Source organism: Stegodyphus dumicola, chromosome 3, assembly GCF_044657685.1.
Source record: "Stegodyphus dumicola isolate Sdum_Otavi_A_Nest chromosome 3, ASM4465768v1".
NCBI lineage: Eukaryota > Metazoa > Arthropoda > Arachnida > Araneae > Eresidae > Stegodyphus > Stegodyphus dumicola.
The window spans coordinates 270,166,403-270,185,494 of NC_140770.1; the positions used below are offsets into that span (position 1 = coordinate 270,166,403).

At 33.5% G+C, this 19,092-nt stretch overlaps 1 protein-coding gene across 3 annotated transcripts in view; it reads right to left on the reverse strand.

Annotated features, from left to right (window-relative positions):
- The window catches only part of LOC118192400 (papilin-like), a 198,655-nt gene extending 185,102 nt beyond the window's left edge, over nucleotides 1-13,553 (reverse strand). For 2 of the 3 annotated variants that reach the window (XM_035363369.2, XM_035363363.2), the window contains exon 1: nucleotides 13,404-13,552. In XM_035363369.2, coding sequence (XP_035219260.1) covers nucleotides 13,404-13,426 — 23 coding nt within the window. In that variant the 5' untranslated portion in view covers nucleotides 13,427-13,552. Of the gene's footprint in view, nucleotides 1-13,403 lie in introns of all 3 variants that reach the window. The other variant, XM_035363384.2, reaches the window with a different exon arrangement.
- Between the last annotated feature and the right edge of the window lie 5,539 nt (nucleotides 13,554-19,092).

Here is a 19,092-nt window from a genome sequence, read left to right on the forward strand (position 1 = left end):
TAAAAATATCTGAAGGCGTCATTTTCATAGTTTTAAGATCTTAAAAGATTAAAATTTCATAAAAAAAACCTGAATATTTTTCAGCAAGAAGACTATATCTAAGACATTTGTAGAATGATATTTCCCGCATTTACATGAGAATCTACTACATTAATATAGGTCTATCTCCCATTTTATTTATAGATGATATAATTGTTAAACCTTAAAATAAACACTGATGCTTGATGCCGAAACTGTAGATTCAGTGAACGTTTGTTTATTGAAGAAACATTCAAGGATCAAAGGATGTAGATATATAACATTATTCAAAAATATCAGTCCTAATGTCTTAATGGAGTAGTATTTCATTAAGTGCTTCAACATTTTCTTGAACAACAACAACAACAACAGAATGAGGTTTTTAGAATGGAGTTAAATGCAAATGAGACGGAGTAGTACTTAGTTGAAGTTCCACTCACTTCGCTAGAGAGATGTAGATTCTCTGAATAACACGTGTTTGCCTATGAGCTACTTCTTTAAGCTGTTACTATGCTCGGCCGTATTAGCTTCGCTAGCTAATTTAATATTAGGACCAACAAGTTAGAAATTGTGTTAGCTTCGTCTAAATCTCTTTAGTTAGTTATTAGATAATTTTTTATTTCTTATATTTTTGACTTTAAGACCAAGTGGAGGCTTTGTTGTACGTTCTGAGAAAGGGACCGTCTGTACACCTTCAGTTTGAGCAATAAAGGTTAGTTAACTGTTCTTGAGTTTTACGTTTCTGTTTCTGGACTTGAGCGATTATTCGCTTAGTAGTTCACTAGGTGCCTCCACACTTAGTTAATAGATTAAAAGGAGGATCATTACATTGTAATTATAAATAGTTTGCGAGTAATGGAGAATAGCGCTTATTTTGCTGAATTACACACCTCAGTGGAGCACGAGGAAGAATAAAAAAAAACTTTAAATAAAGAATGAGGACGCGCATGTGCCTGGCGAGGCACAACAAAAACAATTTCCTTTATCCCCCCCTCTTTCTTTATTAGCTAATGGCAAAGCTGTTTGTATATTTTGAATTATGTCATCCACAAAGCACAATTTTGATTGGTTATTCCTTTTTGATGATAATTTCATTCTTTCAGAAATGTGGTTTTGGCAACAATTTCTCATTCGTTGCTAAACAAAACTTCTTAACTTACTTTATAACATTTGAATTCTTAATATTTTACAACGAAAAGTTGGTTAATTTATTTATTAAGATAATTAATATTTGTAATACATTAAAAAAATTTTTTTTGATAAAGTTGTTCTGCAGAGTAAAATCCTGCGCAGTTTTTAAAATTAAAGTAGGGTGTTCCCTTTAGGCATTTTCCCGGTAAATTTAAAAGCCAGACGCAGGCTGGCCGCGTAGCTACTAGTTATGTATGAATGGAAAGACTGCGCAGTGGGTTTCTCATACACACTTTCATTTTGTGCAATTTGCACTTTACCAGGTTAGCGTACTTTATTTATCTTCCTGTTTGAGAACTTTTGCATAGGTTATCACGGTACTCCTTTGCTTTACCTCTTCAGGTTTCTCTTTTGTGAATTATATTTTATATTTACTATATGATGAACCCTAGTGACATTAATTTAATTTAGATCATTAAGACCTATCCTTCCGACCATATTAGCAAAAGAAACTTGATTATTCGATTATCTGGGTTTCTCATTTGAAAACTGCACTTGAGTATTGGTTTTTTGTGTAAAGGTCGCGCTACAAGAAAAAAAAAAAAAAAAAAAAAAAAAAGACTTTTGCCAGCACGTCTCCGAATTGAACCACAGCAGGATCGTAGCCTATCGGGACTACGGTTTATCTCTCAGACAGTGACTGCTGCAGTTATTCAAGAAGTTACATGTAATCTTAAGAGGTTATATTTAAAGGAGAGAAAATGCTAAATTAATTTGCCAACAGTATCCTGATCGAGAATTAAAAAAAATCCAGTCCGGGAGCTAACAGGATGAGAGAATTAATGGAAGCGGAACTTTAATGATATGTGAAGAAAAGCTACACCAAATGACGAAATTCTAATTCCGAGTAGGCTGATATGAAATAAGACGGAACTATATATCCGCCGAAATGACCTTTAAAATAAGCAAATGCTGCAATCTGCGGCTTTCATTCAACTTTCAAAATTTCACTCAGTTCCGGCTAAACTTTGATTGCTGGTCTTTTAATATCTGACACAAATGACTCTTTGATATCATACTATTTATGTTTTAACTTAACTTTTGATCGATATTCATTAATCAGTTTTGTACGAAAGAATCCAGAGCGTTATACTGCGAGAGTTTAACATCCTTCGGAAACCGATTTTTCATTCAGTTCCATCCATGAACAAGGTTAGCGAGATACAGAAAAAATTATATTACGGGTAATGAGTGTTATTTTATACTATACATTATGCAATACAAATTATATATGCAGAGTACACTTTAACTAACTAAAGAGATTTAGCCGAGAGTGAAGTGATTTAGAGATAGTGAAATTAGTACTTTACATCTTCGGATCGTATATATTCCAAAATGATGTCCAAAATTATCTTCGCGTGCACGAAAACATTTTTTCTCTCAAGGAAACAAAATCGTAAATAATATTTTTTGCTAAAATCTCTTTATTTAAATTATATTTGATATCTAGAAAAACCATGTCCGAGAAAATTCCTTTTCGCTATGCGGTTAGTTAATGTTTCGCTATACTAATTTTCATCTAGTTTTTTTTTAGCTGAAGCTACTAATACTGTTAAAAACATTCTAAGAGAATTTTCGAAACTCGAATCGGAAAAAGCGGAATTGCATTCACTAATTATCTTTAAAATACCTAAACCTGCAACTGTCTGGAATTATTAAACTACTGTTTTTTTTTAGCCCAAACGGACTATTAATTTCTTTTTGGCATTTTGCGTTGATTTAGTTTTCAAACTGTTGCCACCAAATATTATCGCCCTGTGTTATACTGAAAGAAATTAAATAATAAAGAATTTGAAAAAAATTTATGCATGTTTCACGCATTGTGATAAAGCAACGGTAGCTAGAGCCATCCAATTTTAATTAGCGTAATCTTCCACCGAATGTGGGCATCTGAAAGCCCTAATTTAGAATTTGAAATTTGTACCGCTTCTACTGCCGAGCTGAAGAAAGTAAAATTTTATCTCGAAAAATAAGCAAGATAGGCATTCAGTTACATAAGGTCTGAGAACATTTTCTGTTTAGCAGGGAAAGAGGAAGCATTTACTTATTATTCGTATCCGGAAGGGAAAAAAATGAAAAAGGAAAGGAATAATTATACTGAACTCCTTTTATCTCACAGGGAGAGTTCTACGATCTTAGTAACTTTCATTGCAGATGCCGTTCACCATCAGCGACACTGCGAATTGGAACTCCAGTGAAACGCATTTACCTCAAATAAGCGCAGTACTGCAAAATCTCCTTTCCCCATTGCCTCATGATGCTGTAGAGTCATTGGACATTTTTGATATGAAAAATGAGCAATGCTCTCGCCGGGACTCGAAACTAGATAGCTCGAATACGGGCCGAGTGTGCTGAACGTTACACCACGAAGGCATGCAAAAAGGAGTGTAAAGGGCGAATGGGGATTAGGGGATCCAATCACCAAATCCTGGTGATGAAGCATCCACCACCTTTTAGTTTGGGCGCCACTGTAGAGGCATTAGGCTATTTTAAAACAAGAGTACAGGAAAAATGAGCAATGCCCTCGCCGGGACACGAACCTGGACCTCTCGAATACTAGCCGAGTATGCTAACCGTTAAACCACGAAGGCATGCAGAAAGGAGGGAGAAAATACCCCTTTTAAAGGGCGACTGGGGATTAGGGGACCCAATCGTCAAATTCTGGTAGTGAAGAATCATTATCCACCACCTTTTAGTTCTGACGCCACTGTAGAAGCCATTAAGTTATTTTAAACCAGGAGTACATAAAAAATGAGCAATACCCTTGCTGAGACTCGAACCTGGACCATATCGAATACTCGTCGAATGTGCTAGCCATTACACCACGAAGGAATGCTTAAAGGAGAGAGAAAATACCTTATAATGGCATTTGCTGCCAATGAATCGAATGTTTCCGGATCATTTAGCATTACGTTTCTAAATAAACCCATAATGATCATCTTGCTTGTTGAAGATTTTGTCTTCCAAGAGCGTGGTTTCGTTTGTGCAAAAGAATATCATTCGAAAATATTTTCCTCTAATATTTTCCATACAAAATTAGAAACATAACAACTTCTTTCCTTATCATAAACAACAAAATCGTATACAAATATGAGAAGATATGAATGGTTTCTAGTATTACTTAATATCTTTGTCTAATGATTTTGACAGCTCACATAGGTCATTATTTTTTGTTGTTGTACCTTAAACCCTAAACAACATAGCCTAAAACATCTTCCAGTGTCACATTCTTTCTCATTCCCACTGCTTTCAACCCGTTATTCCACATTCCCAAAGGAAGCAAGGTTTAATAAATAGGTTATAATAAATAGGAAAAATAGTTTGCACTGTCATATAGTTTAAAGAGAAACGTTTTAATATATTTACTATTCTACAGCCTAAAAGCAGCTGCAGTGGCGCTCATTCCCTTGTAAAACTCTTACACAATATAAATTATTCTTGCATTTTGCGATTTTTCATGGTGAATGAAGAAGTAAAACTAAAATATCATCCCATTTTGCGAATTCATTTTATAGCCTTTCAGAATGCTGCATCAATGGTGTAATTTGAATTATGATGCATCAATGATATGATTTCTATTTTACATACATGCAAGTTTTGTTGCTTATTCAAATAGAATATTTTAATAAATTAGCTTATAAATGGAAATTTCTCGCCAGTTTCTTTGGCGAGGGTGAAGTACTTCAACAGCAAACAAGACATTTGCTTATTTATGATATTTTATTTATCTCATTATTTATCCGTTGCGTGCATGTTACGGACTATTCATGCATCTTCCCATGCTAAACAGAGTGCGCTGTAAAAGGTTTTATAAAAACTTCGTAAATAAAAAATTTGCTAGTTTGTTTTAAGACAGGATTTCTGATTTCCTGAATTCGTTTTCACAGCTCTGCAAATTTTCTCTATGGAAATATTATTCTTCAAGAAAGAGTACATCTAGAGGTAACGACCTTTTATGAAAGGACTTCAATATAGTTATAATTTTGAACTAATTTTCAACTGCTATAGCTTAGTGTACAAGCACTTGTCGTATTCCACCAAGCATGTTGTCATGGTGTATGTGAACCGAGCTTTGAAAGACTCATAATTCGAATTCCAGCGAGAGTACAATTGATTTTTTTCATGTTTCCTGCTTCAAAAAACTTAGTTTCTACTGTAGCTCCCAAACTAAAATGTGGTGGTCGATATTTGGTCACTACTGGGATTTGTCGACTGGATCACGTACCTCTTCACTGTTGTCCTTGAAGTGGGGAAGAATGTGTATAGAATCATCACATTCTCTCAAGTATGCTGTTGCGGTGTCAGTGGTTAGGACGTCCAGGTAGCAAGTGGAAGGTACTTGGTCCGAATAACAGAGAGGGCACAGTTTATTTATCAAGTTCCGCGGATGATAAAGGAATACTCACCTTCTCAGAATTTTAAAAAGTCTCTACAACTGCGGGTTTAAAGGATGATATACCTTGCTTATTTTCGTTTGTTCAGTATCCCTGTATGTTTGTAATTGTGTGTGTACGATTTGATTTGGATCCATGCAGATAGTAGCATTCATCAGAGTCGATAAAACATAGCTTTTATTCTTTATAAAACAAGTGCTCCTCTTCTAGAAGAATTTTTGCATTTTTTATATATTGCGGTAACAAAAGCAGCGGCAGTGATCTTAAATGAAACCCCAGTGCAGAATGATTTAGTTTTAGTTTAGCTTTAATTTGACTGACTATAACTTAAAATTATTATGCATAACGTCTAATAATAATTTAAAAAAATATTGAATAAAGTCTTATGCATATGTGCGTTATGGGTATTGTGCAAAAATCGCATGATATCGATTAATTTTGAAATGACACAGTTCAAAGTGATTTATTATAGGGTGTTACTATTTTTAGGATAGAGAGAGAGACAATACCCAATTAAAAAGGAGAATTAATGTTAGAATTTTGATTTACATATTTTTATGTTGCTTGTGCAGAGATATTAGGTATTTTCTGAAAGCAACAGATCACCACACCACGAAGGCATGCGAAGAAGGCGGGAGAAATATTTTATAACACAACTGGTAACACAACGGGCCTTATAACACAGCGGGCGGGAGTAACACAACATCAAATGCATTAATTTTAGAAATATAGAGCTTAATGTTTAGCTATATGCAAAAGTACAAAATAATATTTTTATGATGCTTTTAATTGAAACTAAACAAATAAAATAACTTTTAATCTAGAAGACATTCTGTGCTGATTACTTCAGTTCATTTATTGCATTGTTGTATTAGTCTAGTTTTTATCTGTTCAGAATTGCTAATCTTTTTAAATTACCGCGAATTTTTCCGCGGATAAAATTTTCTGTGATTACGCTGTTTATTCGAGTATATCCCTTCATTTTCCTACAAACTTTACCTCTTGAAAACCGGAAAGAAAAATTACGCCATATATACTATTTCTGAAGAGACGGCTTAAATGATAAAGAAAGCGCATTAAAAAGAACACAAGAAGACACACGCTAATTTGATTAATTACGTATTTTAAACGAGTTAACAATGTTCTTATTGTTAAGTCGTTTAAAATACGTAATTAAATTTTAACAATGTTCTTATTACTTACGCAAAATACTACTTCCTCATTTAAGCATATATTTGACAATGTTATAACAAGTCAGAAGTTTCTATATAATATGCTGAAAATACTATGGAAAAAATTATCAGAGGGAGGCAAAATTTTATATGAGTAAACATGCTATTTAATGAAGTTCGCGTCAGTCATTATATCGCCTATTACAAAAAGTGAGAAAAATTACTTTCATCTCATACGTTGTCGGGCTTTACTTTAAATTTTTAACAGTTATTTCTATTTTGGAAAAAGGCCTTTCCTTTACCTTCTAGTTTCATGCCTACGCTTCCTGCCAGGATGAGTTTTCAGGATTACGATTTATACAAATAAGTTAGGAACGGATATTTAAGCTGAAATCTGCGTTATCTCAGTAGGACAGCGTGTTCTGCCTTTCGACCACGTTGTAAGAATTAGTTTAAGCTTGCCATTCTACGGCCGTACCTAATACGTGCCTGCTAGTATACGCTGGTGAGCCTTAATAAGGGCCAACTCCGCGAGTTGATTCTGTGTGGGTGCTTCGGTTGGTTAATTTTATTTAGCATTAGAAAAGTTTTATATTTTCTATTCTGAGTTCAAGCCTAAGTGGAGGCTTCTTGTATGCCAAGAAAAAAAAAAAAAAAAAAAAAAAAGAAAAAAAAGCCTTCTTTTTAATTTATTTTGAGTTGTAATGAAAGGTATTTTAACCCTATTTTGGGCTTGTTACCTACGTTACAAGAACTCAGCGAATAATTGCTATACAGTTCTTCAATATTCTAGCTTACAAAAAGCTCTATTTTAACTAGAGTATTACAACGTTTCTTATATCCCTTACGATAAACATTATTTTTGCATGTTTATATCTTCATTCTTAAATAATGAAAAATCTGTATCTATGTCTATTCCTCTCACTAACTAAACTCTGATATGTACACCACATGACTTCCTTGTACGGAATATTAAATTATACGCATTTTTTCTTGCTTTTTCATTTCTTCATTTAAACTTATTGGAATGAATTAAATCTACTTTGTCGATAGCGCATAAACCACAAGAGAATAAATGCACTCTTTAAAATTCACTCTATTTGCTTACCATAGCGACACTCTGGCGCTAGGTTCACTTAACAGAGTTATATTTCGTTCATATTTTAACTCAGAATGCACAAAGTTTATATCATTCGATGAATTATCTAATCGTAGCCACATAGTCTATTCAAATATTATAATAAATCTAGAACTAGAATATTCTAAAGAAAGTACGAGTATAAAATAAATTAAGCAAACTAAACAAAAAAGAAACAGTTTTTCACAGACGATTCAGTATTTCTCATTCAATTAATTCAGTTCTCACTTCTCGACAAGGCAAAAATACATAAAAACTCAAAATATCTATATTAGAAATTACGAAGAAAATCTTAAACACTTATTTTCTCGGAAAAATTCCAGAAAGGATTAAGCATGATTTAATTCGCAATCATAAATGAAGGCGTTATTTTTGTTGTTGCGAAGCTTAGTCTCTCTAGATTGGCAACAAATCTACTATTCTGCTGTTTCAAATGTAAACAAACATGTCCGCCATGTTATTTAAAAATTAGGCTTAATCGCACTTAAACAACTTTTAAATTGTTGATAATTCTACAAATATTGCTTCTAGATTTATAAGAACAGCATAATTCAATCATTTTTAAAGCAAAAAATGCACAATTTGCAAACATATAAAAGTAAAGAATCTGAGATCACTGAGCCTGGTAACAGAGTGGATATATACATAAATATATTTATAAACGTTTGGGGCGGTCGATTGCAACCAAAATACGACGTGCACATCTACATGTTATAGCAGTCCTATATACAAAATTTCAATATTCTGAGGATACTCGTTTTAGAGTTATGCGAGATACATACGTACGTGTGTGTACGCACAGACACCACGAAAAATTCTCTTCAGAATACATTTTAAAGCTGATTAAAATTTTTTTTCCGAGAAAATGAGTTCTTTATTCTGCCCTTACGTACAGATGTCATGCAAAAACATCGTTAAATTGCATTCGATATCGGTCAAAATGGGTATTTTCGTTGAAATATGCTGCCTGAAACTTTTCGCGATTACAATACTTCCTTTTTACTTCGTACAAGGAAGTAAAAACAGCTGCACCTAGAGAATCGCCAAACATGTGCACCTCGAAGCCAGAATTTTGAATTTGTTCTTTATTTATTTAGTGTCTTGTGTAAATCAATAAACGTTTGATCAAAAACTCAGAGATTGAAAGCAATTTATTACCATTCGAAAAAGCTTAATATTATCTAAGCTTTTCGCTTAATATTAGCTAAGATTTAAGCTTATATTAATTATCTTTCTCAAATTTAATCAGAAAAGTCAGGGATTTAAAAGAAGTGTATTACAAAACACAATATATTATCTTTCGAATTTAATCAACAAATTCAGCGATTTAAAGGAAATGGGTTGCCCCTCCCCGAAATAAAATATTTTTATTTTCCCCGCGCAGTGTGTTGCCATTCAGCAAAGCGTCAGTGTCTGAGTTTTCTTTCAGATTTCTGTCATTTATTAAACTAATAGATTTAAAAGTAATAAACGCAGATGTTTTTTTTTATAATTATTAATTGCTAGCTGGATCTGTGAAATTACATCACCTGGATTCACTAAAATTATTATATATATTTTTCTTTTCTATGAAAATAATTTTAGGTGGCGGGAGCTGCAAGTTTTCCAAAAAAAAATTAAGAACGAGTATAAAATGTGAAATACCTTAATTGAACCAATAAAATGCACAGTGTATATAATTAATTCTTGCACGAAACAGCTAGAGGCAAACATGGATATAAAACAGAGGAGTAATTAGTAAAAATTCCAATTATACGATAACAGAATGTTTAGCTGAAAAATTAAAAAAATGAATATTGTTTTACGTTTACGCCGTTGTAAGCGATTTCATTTTTCAAAAATTTCCTTTGATGCAGCGCAGAGCAGCCAAATCCCTCAGATTCCCACAGCATCGGATGACACCCTGAGTCATCTCCCTCCACTCCCGTACCTTGGGGAAAGCTGCCCACTTGTCGCTGAGTCATGGGGCGGGTGGAGGGGTCACATGCTCGGGAATTTTCGGGGCGCCACCTGCTACGCTTCTCACTTAGTTCCATTACACTTTGGTTAAATACTTTAGCGAGGGAATTAGCAAGCATGGGTTTATTGACTAAAGAGAGTTGGATGTTCCGAAAAGTTCAGATGACCGATAGCGGTCCCCTAGAAAGAGTTTTTTATGTATTTCAAGTGTGCATACATATTTAGGGTATTCCAAATGCATTTTATAAAAGCTTCTCTGAATGGGCAAATGCTATCAGTATTGATACTAGACTGAATAACGTTATCTATGATAAGTAATTGTCTTTTTCTGCTGTTATGTACCTAAGTCTCGCCACCTTGCGCATAACACGCAGGCTGGATCGGGTCTTTGCAGAAGTGATTTCATGAATATATGGATATTAAATATATATCTGAATTCTCTATTTCATGAATGTATGAATAAATAGGAATATAAAAAGTATATTCCGGAAGAAAATTGCATTACATTCATTTTCAACGGCTGGATTTATTGACTGAATTCGAAAAAGAAATATATCGCGTTTTGTTAAGTGGCAACATATTTCTTATATATCCTTGAGTTTTCTGATTAAATTTTCAGCATAAATATTTTACGCTATGGAATGTAGTAACACAACGCTGTTATATCGTTGAGTTTTTGATAGAAACTTCCTTAAATTCGCATAGATTACGAAATAAACGGACAACAAATTAGAAATTCAAAATTCTGGCTTCAAGGTGCATATGTTCGGTTGGAAGATTATGCGAGTTCAAAGTTTGGTAATTTTAGGTGTCGCCGTTTTTCACAATGCGATTAAATTAAAAAAAATTCATATATTGTGTTTCGCTAAGTGGCAACACATTTATTTTATACCGCTGAATTTTCTGATTAAATTTGAAACATAAACATCTTACGCTTTGCAGAGTGTCAACTAAAAGCTTTGAAATTTCTGAATTTCGCATTAAAAGCTTCTTAAATGCACAAAATGTAAAAAAAAATATAAAATTCAGAATTTAGATTTCGACGTGCACATGCTTGACAAAGTTATTATTATTACCTCTCTTGAGTATCTTTTATTATTACATATATTCGAACGATCTATCAAGAGTTAGATTTACTATGATCGTTTTACTTGTTTAAAATTATTCTGAATAACATTATATTATTTGCGAATTCACTAAAATGACATTAATATATGCTTTGACTACTTTATCATTTTGCAATTAAATGTAATGTATAATTTATGATAAGTGTATTAAAGTTTTATAAGCTCTTTATTTAAATTACGGGCAAGTAAGGGATATTTTGTAAAACGAAGTAGTATTGCTACAAGAATATACTTCGGAATACTGAAAGTGATAACATGCTGTGAGATGAAACTATCCATTTACTTATCATGATAGATTAAATAAATTAATTAGTTAAACTCTTAAAATTTCACATTAAAGATTAATATATTAAAAAACTTAATAATATTTACAAATTTTAAAAACATAAAATTTACAAAATTTGTAAAAACTCTTCATATACTTTTATCACTGTAATTCTTAAAAAAATATTAAGCTTAATCGCTATAATTAGCCAATCAATTTAAGAAATAACCCCCTCTCCCTGGATTTAAAATTTAGAACATTAAATCGTACATTTAAAATGAACTGTTATTACCTACTACGCAAATGGTAAGCATGTTACAACAATTTTATTTCAGCATAAATTATTGCCAGGTCGAGACATTTTCACTTATTTAAAAAAAAAAAAAAAAAAAAAAAAAAAAAAAAAAAAAAAAAAACGATTTAATTATTCAAATTGAAGCTGTGGATTTATTTTATTGTATCACTTGTGCACGAGGCTTCCATACCCTATACAGCAAAGCTTTTTATTTTGACAGGACGTAAAAGTTTCCTACTGAGAATAACAAACATATCTTCTAAGCGTTAAATAAATTAAAACAAAAGAGAGAGAAAGGAAAAAAAAAAAAAAAAAAAAAAAAAAAAAAAAGATTTTATATTACACCCAAAAAGGACCTTTTTATTAACGTTTTATGTGCTACCGTTATTTATTAAATATCATGTTCTTCGCAATTAAAGTTTTACAAAATCTGAAATAAAATAATAAAACAAATTCGAAATTCAAAATTCGGGCTTCCAAGTGCCCACATTCGGTTGGAAGACTACATTATTCAAAATTCGATCGCTCTAGGTAATGTTTTTTTCACAACGCGAGAAACATATATACATTCGCGCAGATTCTTCATTATTTAGCTTCTTTAAATATGTGTCGATCAAATTTGGTGGCAACAATTTGAAAAGTGAACCAACGCAGAAAGTGAATCGACGCAAAATGCCGTTTTGAGACTAATAGCACTTTGGATCTAACGCTCCTTTGAGCTAATAAAAACTGCATTCTGAAAATTTCAAAAAAATTTCGAAATTAAAAAAAAATCATTAAAAATAAATAAAAATCATTAAAAATTGCAGTCTAATCTTCGTATCCATTTTAATACCTACGCAGTTTTAAAATAAACAGTTACGACAGACTCATAAATTAAAGAATTAATAATACAGAAATTTAAAAATACAGAACCTAAAATCTCATATTTTAAACAAGCTGTTCAAATTAACGATGCCAGACAGTAGGAAAAAATTTGACATTATTCTCTCCTAAATCAAATCCATGTGGGAGACACTTAATTAAGAAAAAAATGACTTAATTATTGAAGGTATAGAACTGAGAACTTTTCCATCGGAGGGCTCTCGCGAGATTTGCATAAAACTTTTCCTGCAAATGAAGGGTACTGTAACAAAATCTGATACTTAAACTACAAGAGCAATCAATCCACGCTTCCACTTTATGAAAATTAAAAAAACAAGTCGAAAAGACGGCGCGGAGACGACGGAGAGCTTGAATAGTCATTAGAGCTTGAATGGTCAGTAGAGCAGGAGCGCTTGAATGGATAGTATTTCGCATTATAAAAACGCGAAGTACTAAAATTTCCGAAAAAAACAGTCAAAGACGCATACGATAATGAAGAACTAGATATCCTCTACTATCTAGTTAAATTATTATATTCATTTTTCCCGTAAAAGTGCTGACATAATCCATAAATATTTTTTTTTTTTCTTAAGACTGATCTTTCGAGGTACATGTTTCTATTTTTCACTAGCCATCAAACCTAATCATTTAAAATTTTTATAATACTGAGTATTAGAGAGTAAAGATTTAATAACTTTAATAATTTCTAAAAAAAATTTATTTTTAGAAAACTAATGTGATGAAAAACGCAAGCTGAAAGGTTAGTGTAAATTATACGGGGGGAAAAAACATGCTATTACTGAAAAAGGTTAAGGATTAAAATAGTAGTAAAAATATATCATCCTATTTACTAAAAATTAAGCTTCATACTCTAAAACCTTACAGTTTCTGAGAGAAAAATATGCATGAATTTCTTGAATTTATTATGGAGATAGGAGCTTCTGTGTCCGCTTAAGAAAATGTGAGGGTAATGAACTCACCTTAGTTTTCCGTGTGGCATCATTTTCTCCCTTATCTTTTTCTCTTCGGCTGCAAAAGTCTTCAGCTCTCCCCTTGGCTTCTCAGAAATTTTCAGTCAAAACACTCATGGATGTCAATGGATAGAACTCTCTGCTAAAATGCTTCTCTTGGGTCAGTAGTTCTGCCTTTTCTCCCGCAATCGCAGGAGGTGGGTGGCGAGCCAATAGGATCCGAGTCAGAAGGGGCGTGACTGAGCGGCAGCGATATGGGATAAGAAAAATTCCGATATGAGTTTATCCGTGTATAGTTCCTGACTACGCATAACTAGAAATTAACAGAAACTCTACAGCGTGACTCTTTCAGGAAATAAGTCGCTAAGCGAATTAAGAAGGTCAATAAGGATGAAATAAATTCAGAAGTGATAATGTTGCCTTTATAACTACAAAGTATATCAGGGTGATTGTTTTTACAGAACGTGAATTTCGTTTGGGATCTTTCGAAGGGAAATTTTCTATCATTCGAGTGCAGGCTAATTATACGATGTTTAGTGTTTATTAGTCCAAAGGGATCCCTGAGGGACCATTGTTTTCATTTTGCATTGAAACACTTAAAGGGCTGTATCACTTTTCAAACCGTTGCCACCAAATCGTCTTGCATTATATTTGACTAAATTAAATAATGAAAAATCTGCATAAATGTATGTATGTTTCTCACATAGTGATAACATAACGGTATCTGGAGCCATCAAAATTTGAATCACGTAATCCTCCAGGGCATTAGGAAGACCAAATTTAAAAATTTGAAATTTGCTTTATTATCGATTTCATATTTTCTAACGACTTTTTGATTAACAAACTCAAGGATTTCAAAACGAGCACTGGCAACGTTGTAAAAAAAAAAAAAAAAAAAAAAAAAAAAAAATTTATTTCCAGCGCGTGAGACTGAGTATCGGAAATTCAAAAGATAGGCTCAATTTAAAATTATTTTGCGATATTGCTCTTGAACTGAATTTTATGGTTTAAGTGCGAAGATCATGATATTTAATAAATAAAGGTAACACACAAAATGTTAAAAAAACGGTTCTCTGGACGTAATTTAAAATCTGAAACCTTTCAGATTTTATTTTATTTTATTTTTTTACTTTTTTTATTGTTATTAGTAACATCGGACAGTAATGTATAGAACTTCTGAGAATAGCTACATCGGACAGTAATGTATAGAACTTCTGAGAATGGAATGGAATAACGTCGGACAGTAATGTATAGAACTTCTGAGAATGGAATGGAATAACGTCGGAAAGTAATGTATAGAACTTCTGAGAATGAATATATAGAATTTCTGAGATAACTAACTGTCATGCATATGGGATGAAATTCATATCTTGGATGAAACATGGATCATGGGCAATGTTCTCTAGGATGGCAAAATGATAGATAAATTTAGCCACCATTCAGGGAATACCATTATCGGTCAATATTTGGGGACTAGAATCCCTTTTACTAAAAAATAAATAATTAAATGAATAAATAAAATAAAATTGGAAAAAAAAAAAAAAAAAAAAAAAAAAAAAAAAAAAAAAAAACTCACTGTGGAAACAATCTGAGCAGTCTAAAATTTATAAAAGAAATGTTTATTTTTTATACATTGTAAAGTGGTGTAGTCTTAGCTATCCTAAAATGTAAGCGACACTGAAGACTGTTTGGCGAATTATCGTCAAGTCTTTTAACTTACTAAAAAAATCAGGAGAAGGGTGTATAGGAAACTCATATAAAGTTCAACAGTCGGCACCTACTCGTGCTTACAAAAGCCAACCTTTTAAATCAAAAGGTGATGATTTATCAAATGGTAATTAAAACGCTTACATCAAAAGCTAATGACTTATCAAAAGGCTTAAATCAAAAGGTAATGACTTATCAAAAGGCTTAAATCAAAAGGTAACGACTAACTTAAAATTGATGAACTTAAGTATAGCCTGACGGCTTAACAGTTTAAATATCGCGCAAGCTGGCTCTGACTCGAAGTCGATGTACACAAACCTAATGACTAGAGTAACTCAACGCTGCAGAATTCTAATTGCTAGAGAATCAAAGTAAGTAACGCGACTTTCCAGCAGGCAGAACACGTTCTGATTTCACCCTCCGAAACCTTCGTTTAAGTACATCCTTCTTCTACCTTATTTGAAAATCGCGCGTGCTAAAATTTAGTATTCTGGCAAGGAAATGAAATAAGTTTTGATAGGAGAGGTTACTGGTTAGAAAATTAAATGATACACTACAGCATAAACCATTTATTTATTAATGCAGGATTCATACATGAATAACATAGTTACCGTAAAAGTATAATTTTGATTTCAGCCAGAGAACAAAACAAATTTATAGTTGTTTTAAGATAAGTCTGCGCAATGGGTCTGAAAGGGTTTTATCATATTTAAATATATTGGTTTCTCCTTTTATGCCATGACCTGTAATGTGTTTCCCACCTATATCATTGTCGGATCAAAGATCACATTATCAAGGTGAAGTTACGAAACCAGAATTGTTAAGCAAAAACTGGAGTAAAATCGCTTAGTATCACAATGGCACCAGTCATGGTACAGGAAGTACAATCGGTGAGTATGGCTCTTTGGGGCAGAAAGGTATGAAACAGAGCTCGCTAGATCGACAAAAAAGAAGGTTAATATACGATATGATAGCATCTAACAGTCACACAACTCTCACAGCGAAACTTCATAGCGGAAATGAGGCAGTTTATGAGTCCCCCTGGTGGTCTGGGCCAATCTTTCAGCAATGCTGTTTTAATGTCCTGGAAGATTCTGAGAGAAAAAGGCGAGCTGCATTGACCTTTTCAAGAGCGTTCCAAACATGATCTATTGTCTCAGAGATTTGATGGGCTCTTTCGGCCGGTTATTACTTTGAAATTTTGGAACTTTGTGGCTATACTGGCTATCAGCAGAGAAAACTTATCCTGCTCTTGCCAGTTCCTGATGTAGTCCCGTATAGGGGCCTGGGGAAGGTTCTCTCGTGGAGGTGGAAATTTGTTATGAAGAAAGAGAAAAAGAAACTCCTTGTTCCTGTGCTGATACTACTTAGATGATATCCGTCGAGCAGACGCTGGGGGGGGAGGAGCTTCTGTAGTCACGTGATAAGCAGCATCGAATCGGTTGACTTGTGTGGAATAGCCAATTACTTCAGATGAATTATGGAGATGCAATACACAATTTAGATATGCAAAATAAATAATCACTGTACAGTAATTAGTAGCAATAAAATAAAATATATACAGAAAATACAGAGAATACTGAAAAGTTCAGGGGATGATGATAGAGTAAATGCAAAAAGATATGCGCCCGTGCTGCTCGGCCAATCAGCTGCAAGTCCTTAAGATTTCAACTTGTTAATATCCTCACTTTCTAGAAAATAACCCACCGGATTAGCACTATCATAATCAGAAGGTCGTTCTGAAAAGAGTTTTGTTTTCGGTAAAGAAATTCAAGATCACATGTTGCAATAGGAGAAAAAGAAATATCTGAAACGATTCAAATCGTAACGTCGTACTAAAGTGGTGTGTTAAGGTCTTTTATGTTCTGTTCTGTGCCCACATTTTACCAGTTTACCAGTCTGTTCTTGGACGACTCACTGCTGCACAGCTTTTCTTTATAACACAGCTAATTTGTTTTTGTCTTTTTAACTTTATTATTAAACATAATTTTTTTCGCACTTAAGCCACATAAAATTCAACAGCAAAACCACAAAATGTTTGAAAACAGCATACCTTTAGAATACCCGAGAAAATATTGGCATGTATTTTTTATGTTAACTATATTATGGCGATGATATTTAATGACAACACCACTTCATTGCATGCACAAAAGTGATGCAAACACAAAAGTAATACTAACAAATAAGTGAGAATCAAGACAAACAGCACCTCAAAAGCCCGGAAAAAAAAAAACTGAACAGAAACTGCCATTAAACCTTTAAATGAAGGTCCATATAATCTGATCTCTGGAGTTTCTTCACCTTTGGACCCCTCAAAAATAAAAACTGTGATTAAAACTTCACAAATTATCCCGACCCTTTAAAAAAAAAACGCTTATCTCATCTGCTAAGAACTGTGCCAGATTATATGTTCTACTTAAAACTCATAAAACTGTTATTTTATTGCCCAAAATTGAATTAAATTTAGGCAGTGTCTGTTACCCACTAGTTGAATATTTAGTTTCTAGATTTTCAGCTTTGTTGGTTAATAATACTTTGGGATTCCAAACTTTTGTCTAACAGCTAAATGTTTTGGAACCTCGTGAACAGGTACACTTTATTTCTTAAAATAAGAATTTAACAGATGGCTCCTTCTCAGAGTGTACATCAAAGCCTCCACTCGGACTTGAACTCAAAGTAATAACAAGTAAAACTTAACTAAAAGATATAGTCGAAGCTATCAAGAATTTCTAAGTAGTTGGCCCCGAAATACCAAATAAGCTGGCGAAGATATCAAGGGCCTGAAATATGGCTGAGCGTAGTAATAGCTTAGAGAGAGTGTGGCGAGTAAGAGTTTAAACAGAGGCTTGGAATTGGAGATGTTGCTGTTCGTAGCTTTTGCATCTGCGGTGCTTACTGTTTCAGCAGTTGTATTTGGCGGCTGTCGGTGGATGGTGCACTTAGGAATTCATAGCTTTGGGGCTACCTTGGTATGAATTAAATCAGTTGCTTTTTCCGTCTGTTTCAGGAGGTTGTCTAGCTTAGATACGTCATCCTGTGAGGTGCAATGTACTGCAAGTCCACCTTACTTTATCGGTACAATCGGTTGCTTCGTAGTTATCGCAATTGGTGGCATTCCTTTGGAATTTCAGACTGTGAATGATTTGAGCAGCATTGTGAGTTGTTTGCTGCTGCTGGTGCATGAGCGGTGCAGGGCTGTTGTTCGCAGGATGTGACGATTGCTGGAGTTTCATTTGCTTTGCTGCTGGATTGGTTATAGAGCGCTGATAATAGAGAGATTAGCTGTTTCCGGATAGCATTGGGAATTACGCATCTGCAGCTGCAACGTGAGTTTGCGATCCCATGCAGCGAGAGTAGATGTCAGAGGCAGATGTAGGCACTGACATGTGCGAGTTTGATGAATGGAATGCTGCTTACGACATAATGTTGGAGGTGTTTTGGGCGGGGAGGTGAGTGCCTTCAGTGTCGTCACTAGGTATGAGTATATGCGATGTAGTGTGTGGCATAATTATACAGTTGCAAAACAATTGGATACTGACATACAATATAATACAATAAACAAACAAAAGTAAATAAAGTACTAAAATAAAAAGACCTCTTGGTATTTAACACAAAGAAAATTACTAGCACAGAGTCGCAGAAAAGCCATGCTAATTGGATAACAGATTTACCATGCTAGTTTCATAATTATGAATCTAGAACTATAATGTAATTTAAAAAAAATAGAATGATAAGTGAATGCTGTGAAGATTAAAATCAAAGCAACACTTTAAACAGGTAAATTCAGCTAAACACCAACAAGAATCAAAGAAAACAAAAGTACCAAACAAACTGCTAATGTTGGCACTACAGTAGACTGGTAAGAAGTATATAACTTACTGAGTATAAATACATTATAACTTAAGCACCTGCTGAATGGGAATTACCACTGAGGAGTTGGAAATCTACATACAAGGTGGCAGGAGAAATGAAAAAAATAATGACCTTAATT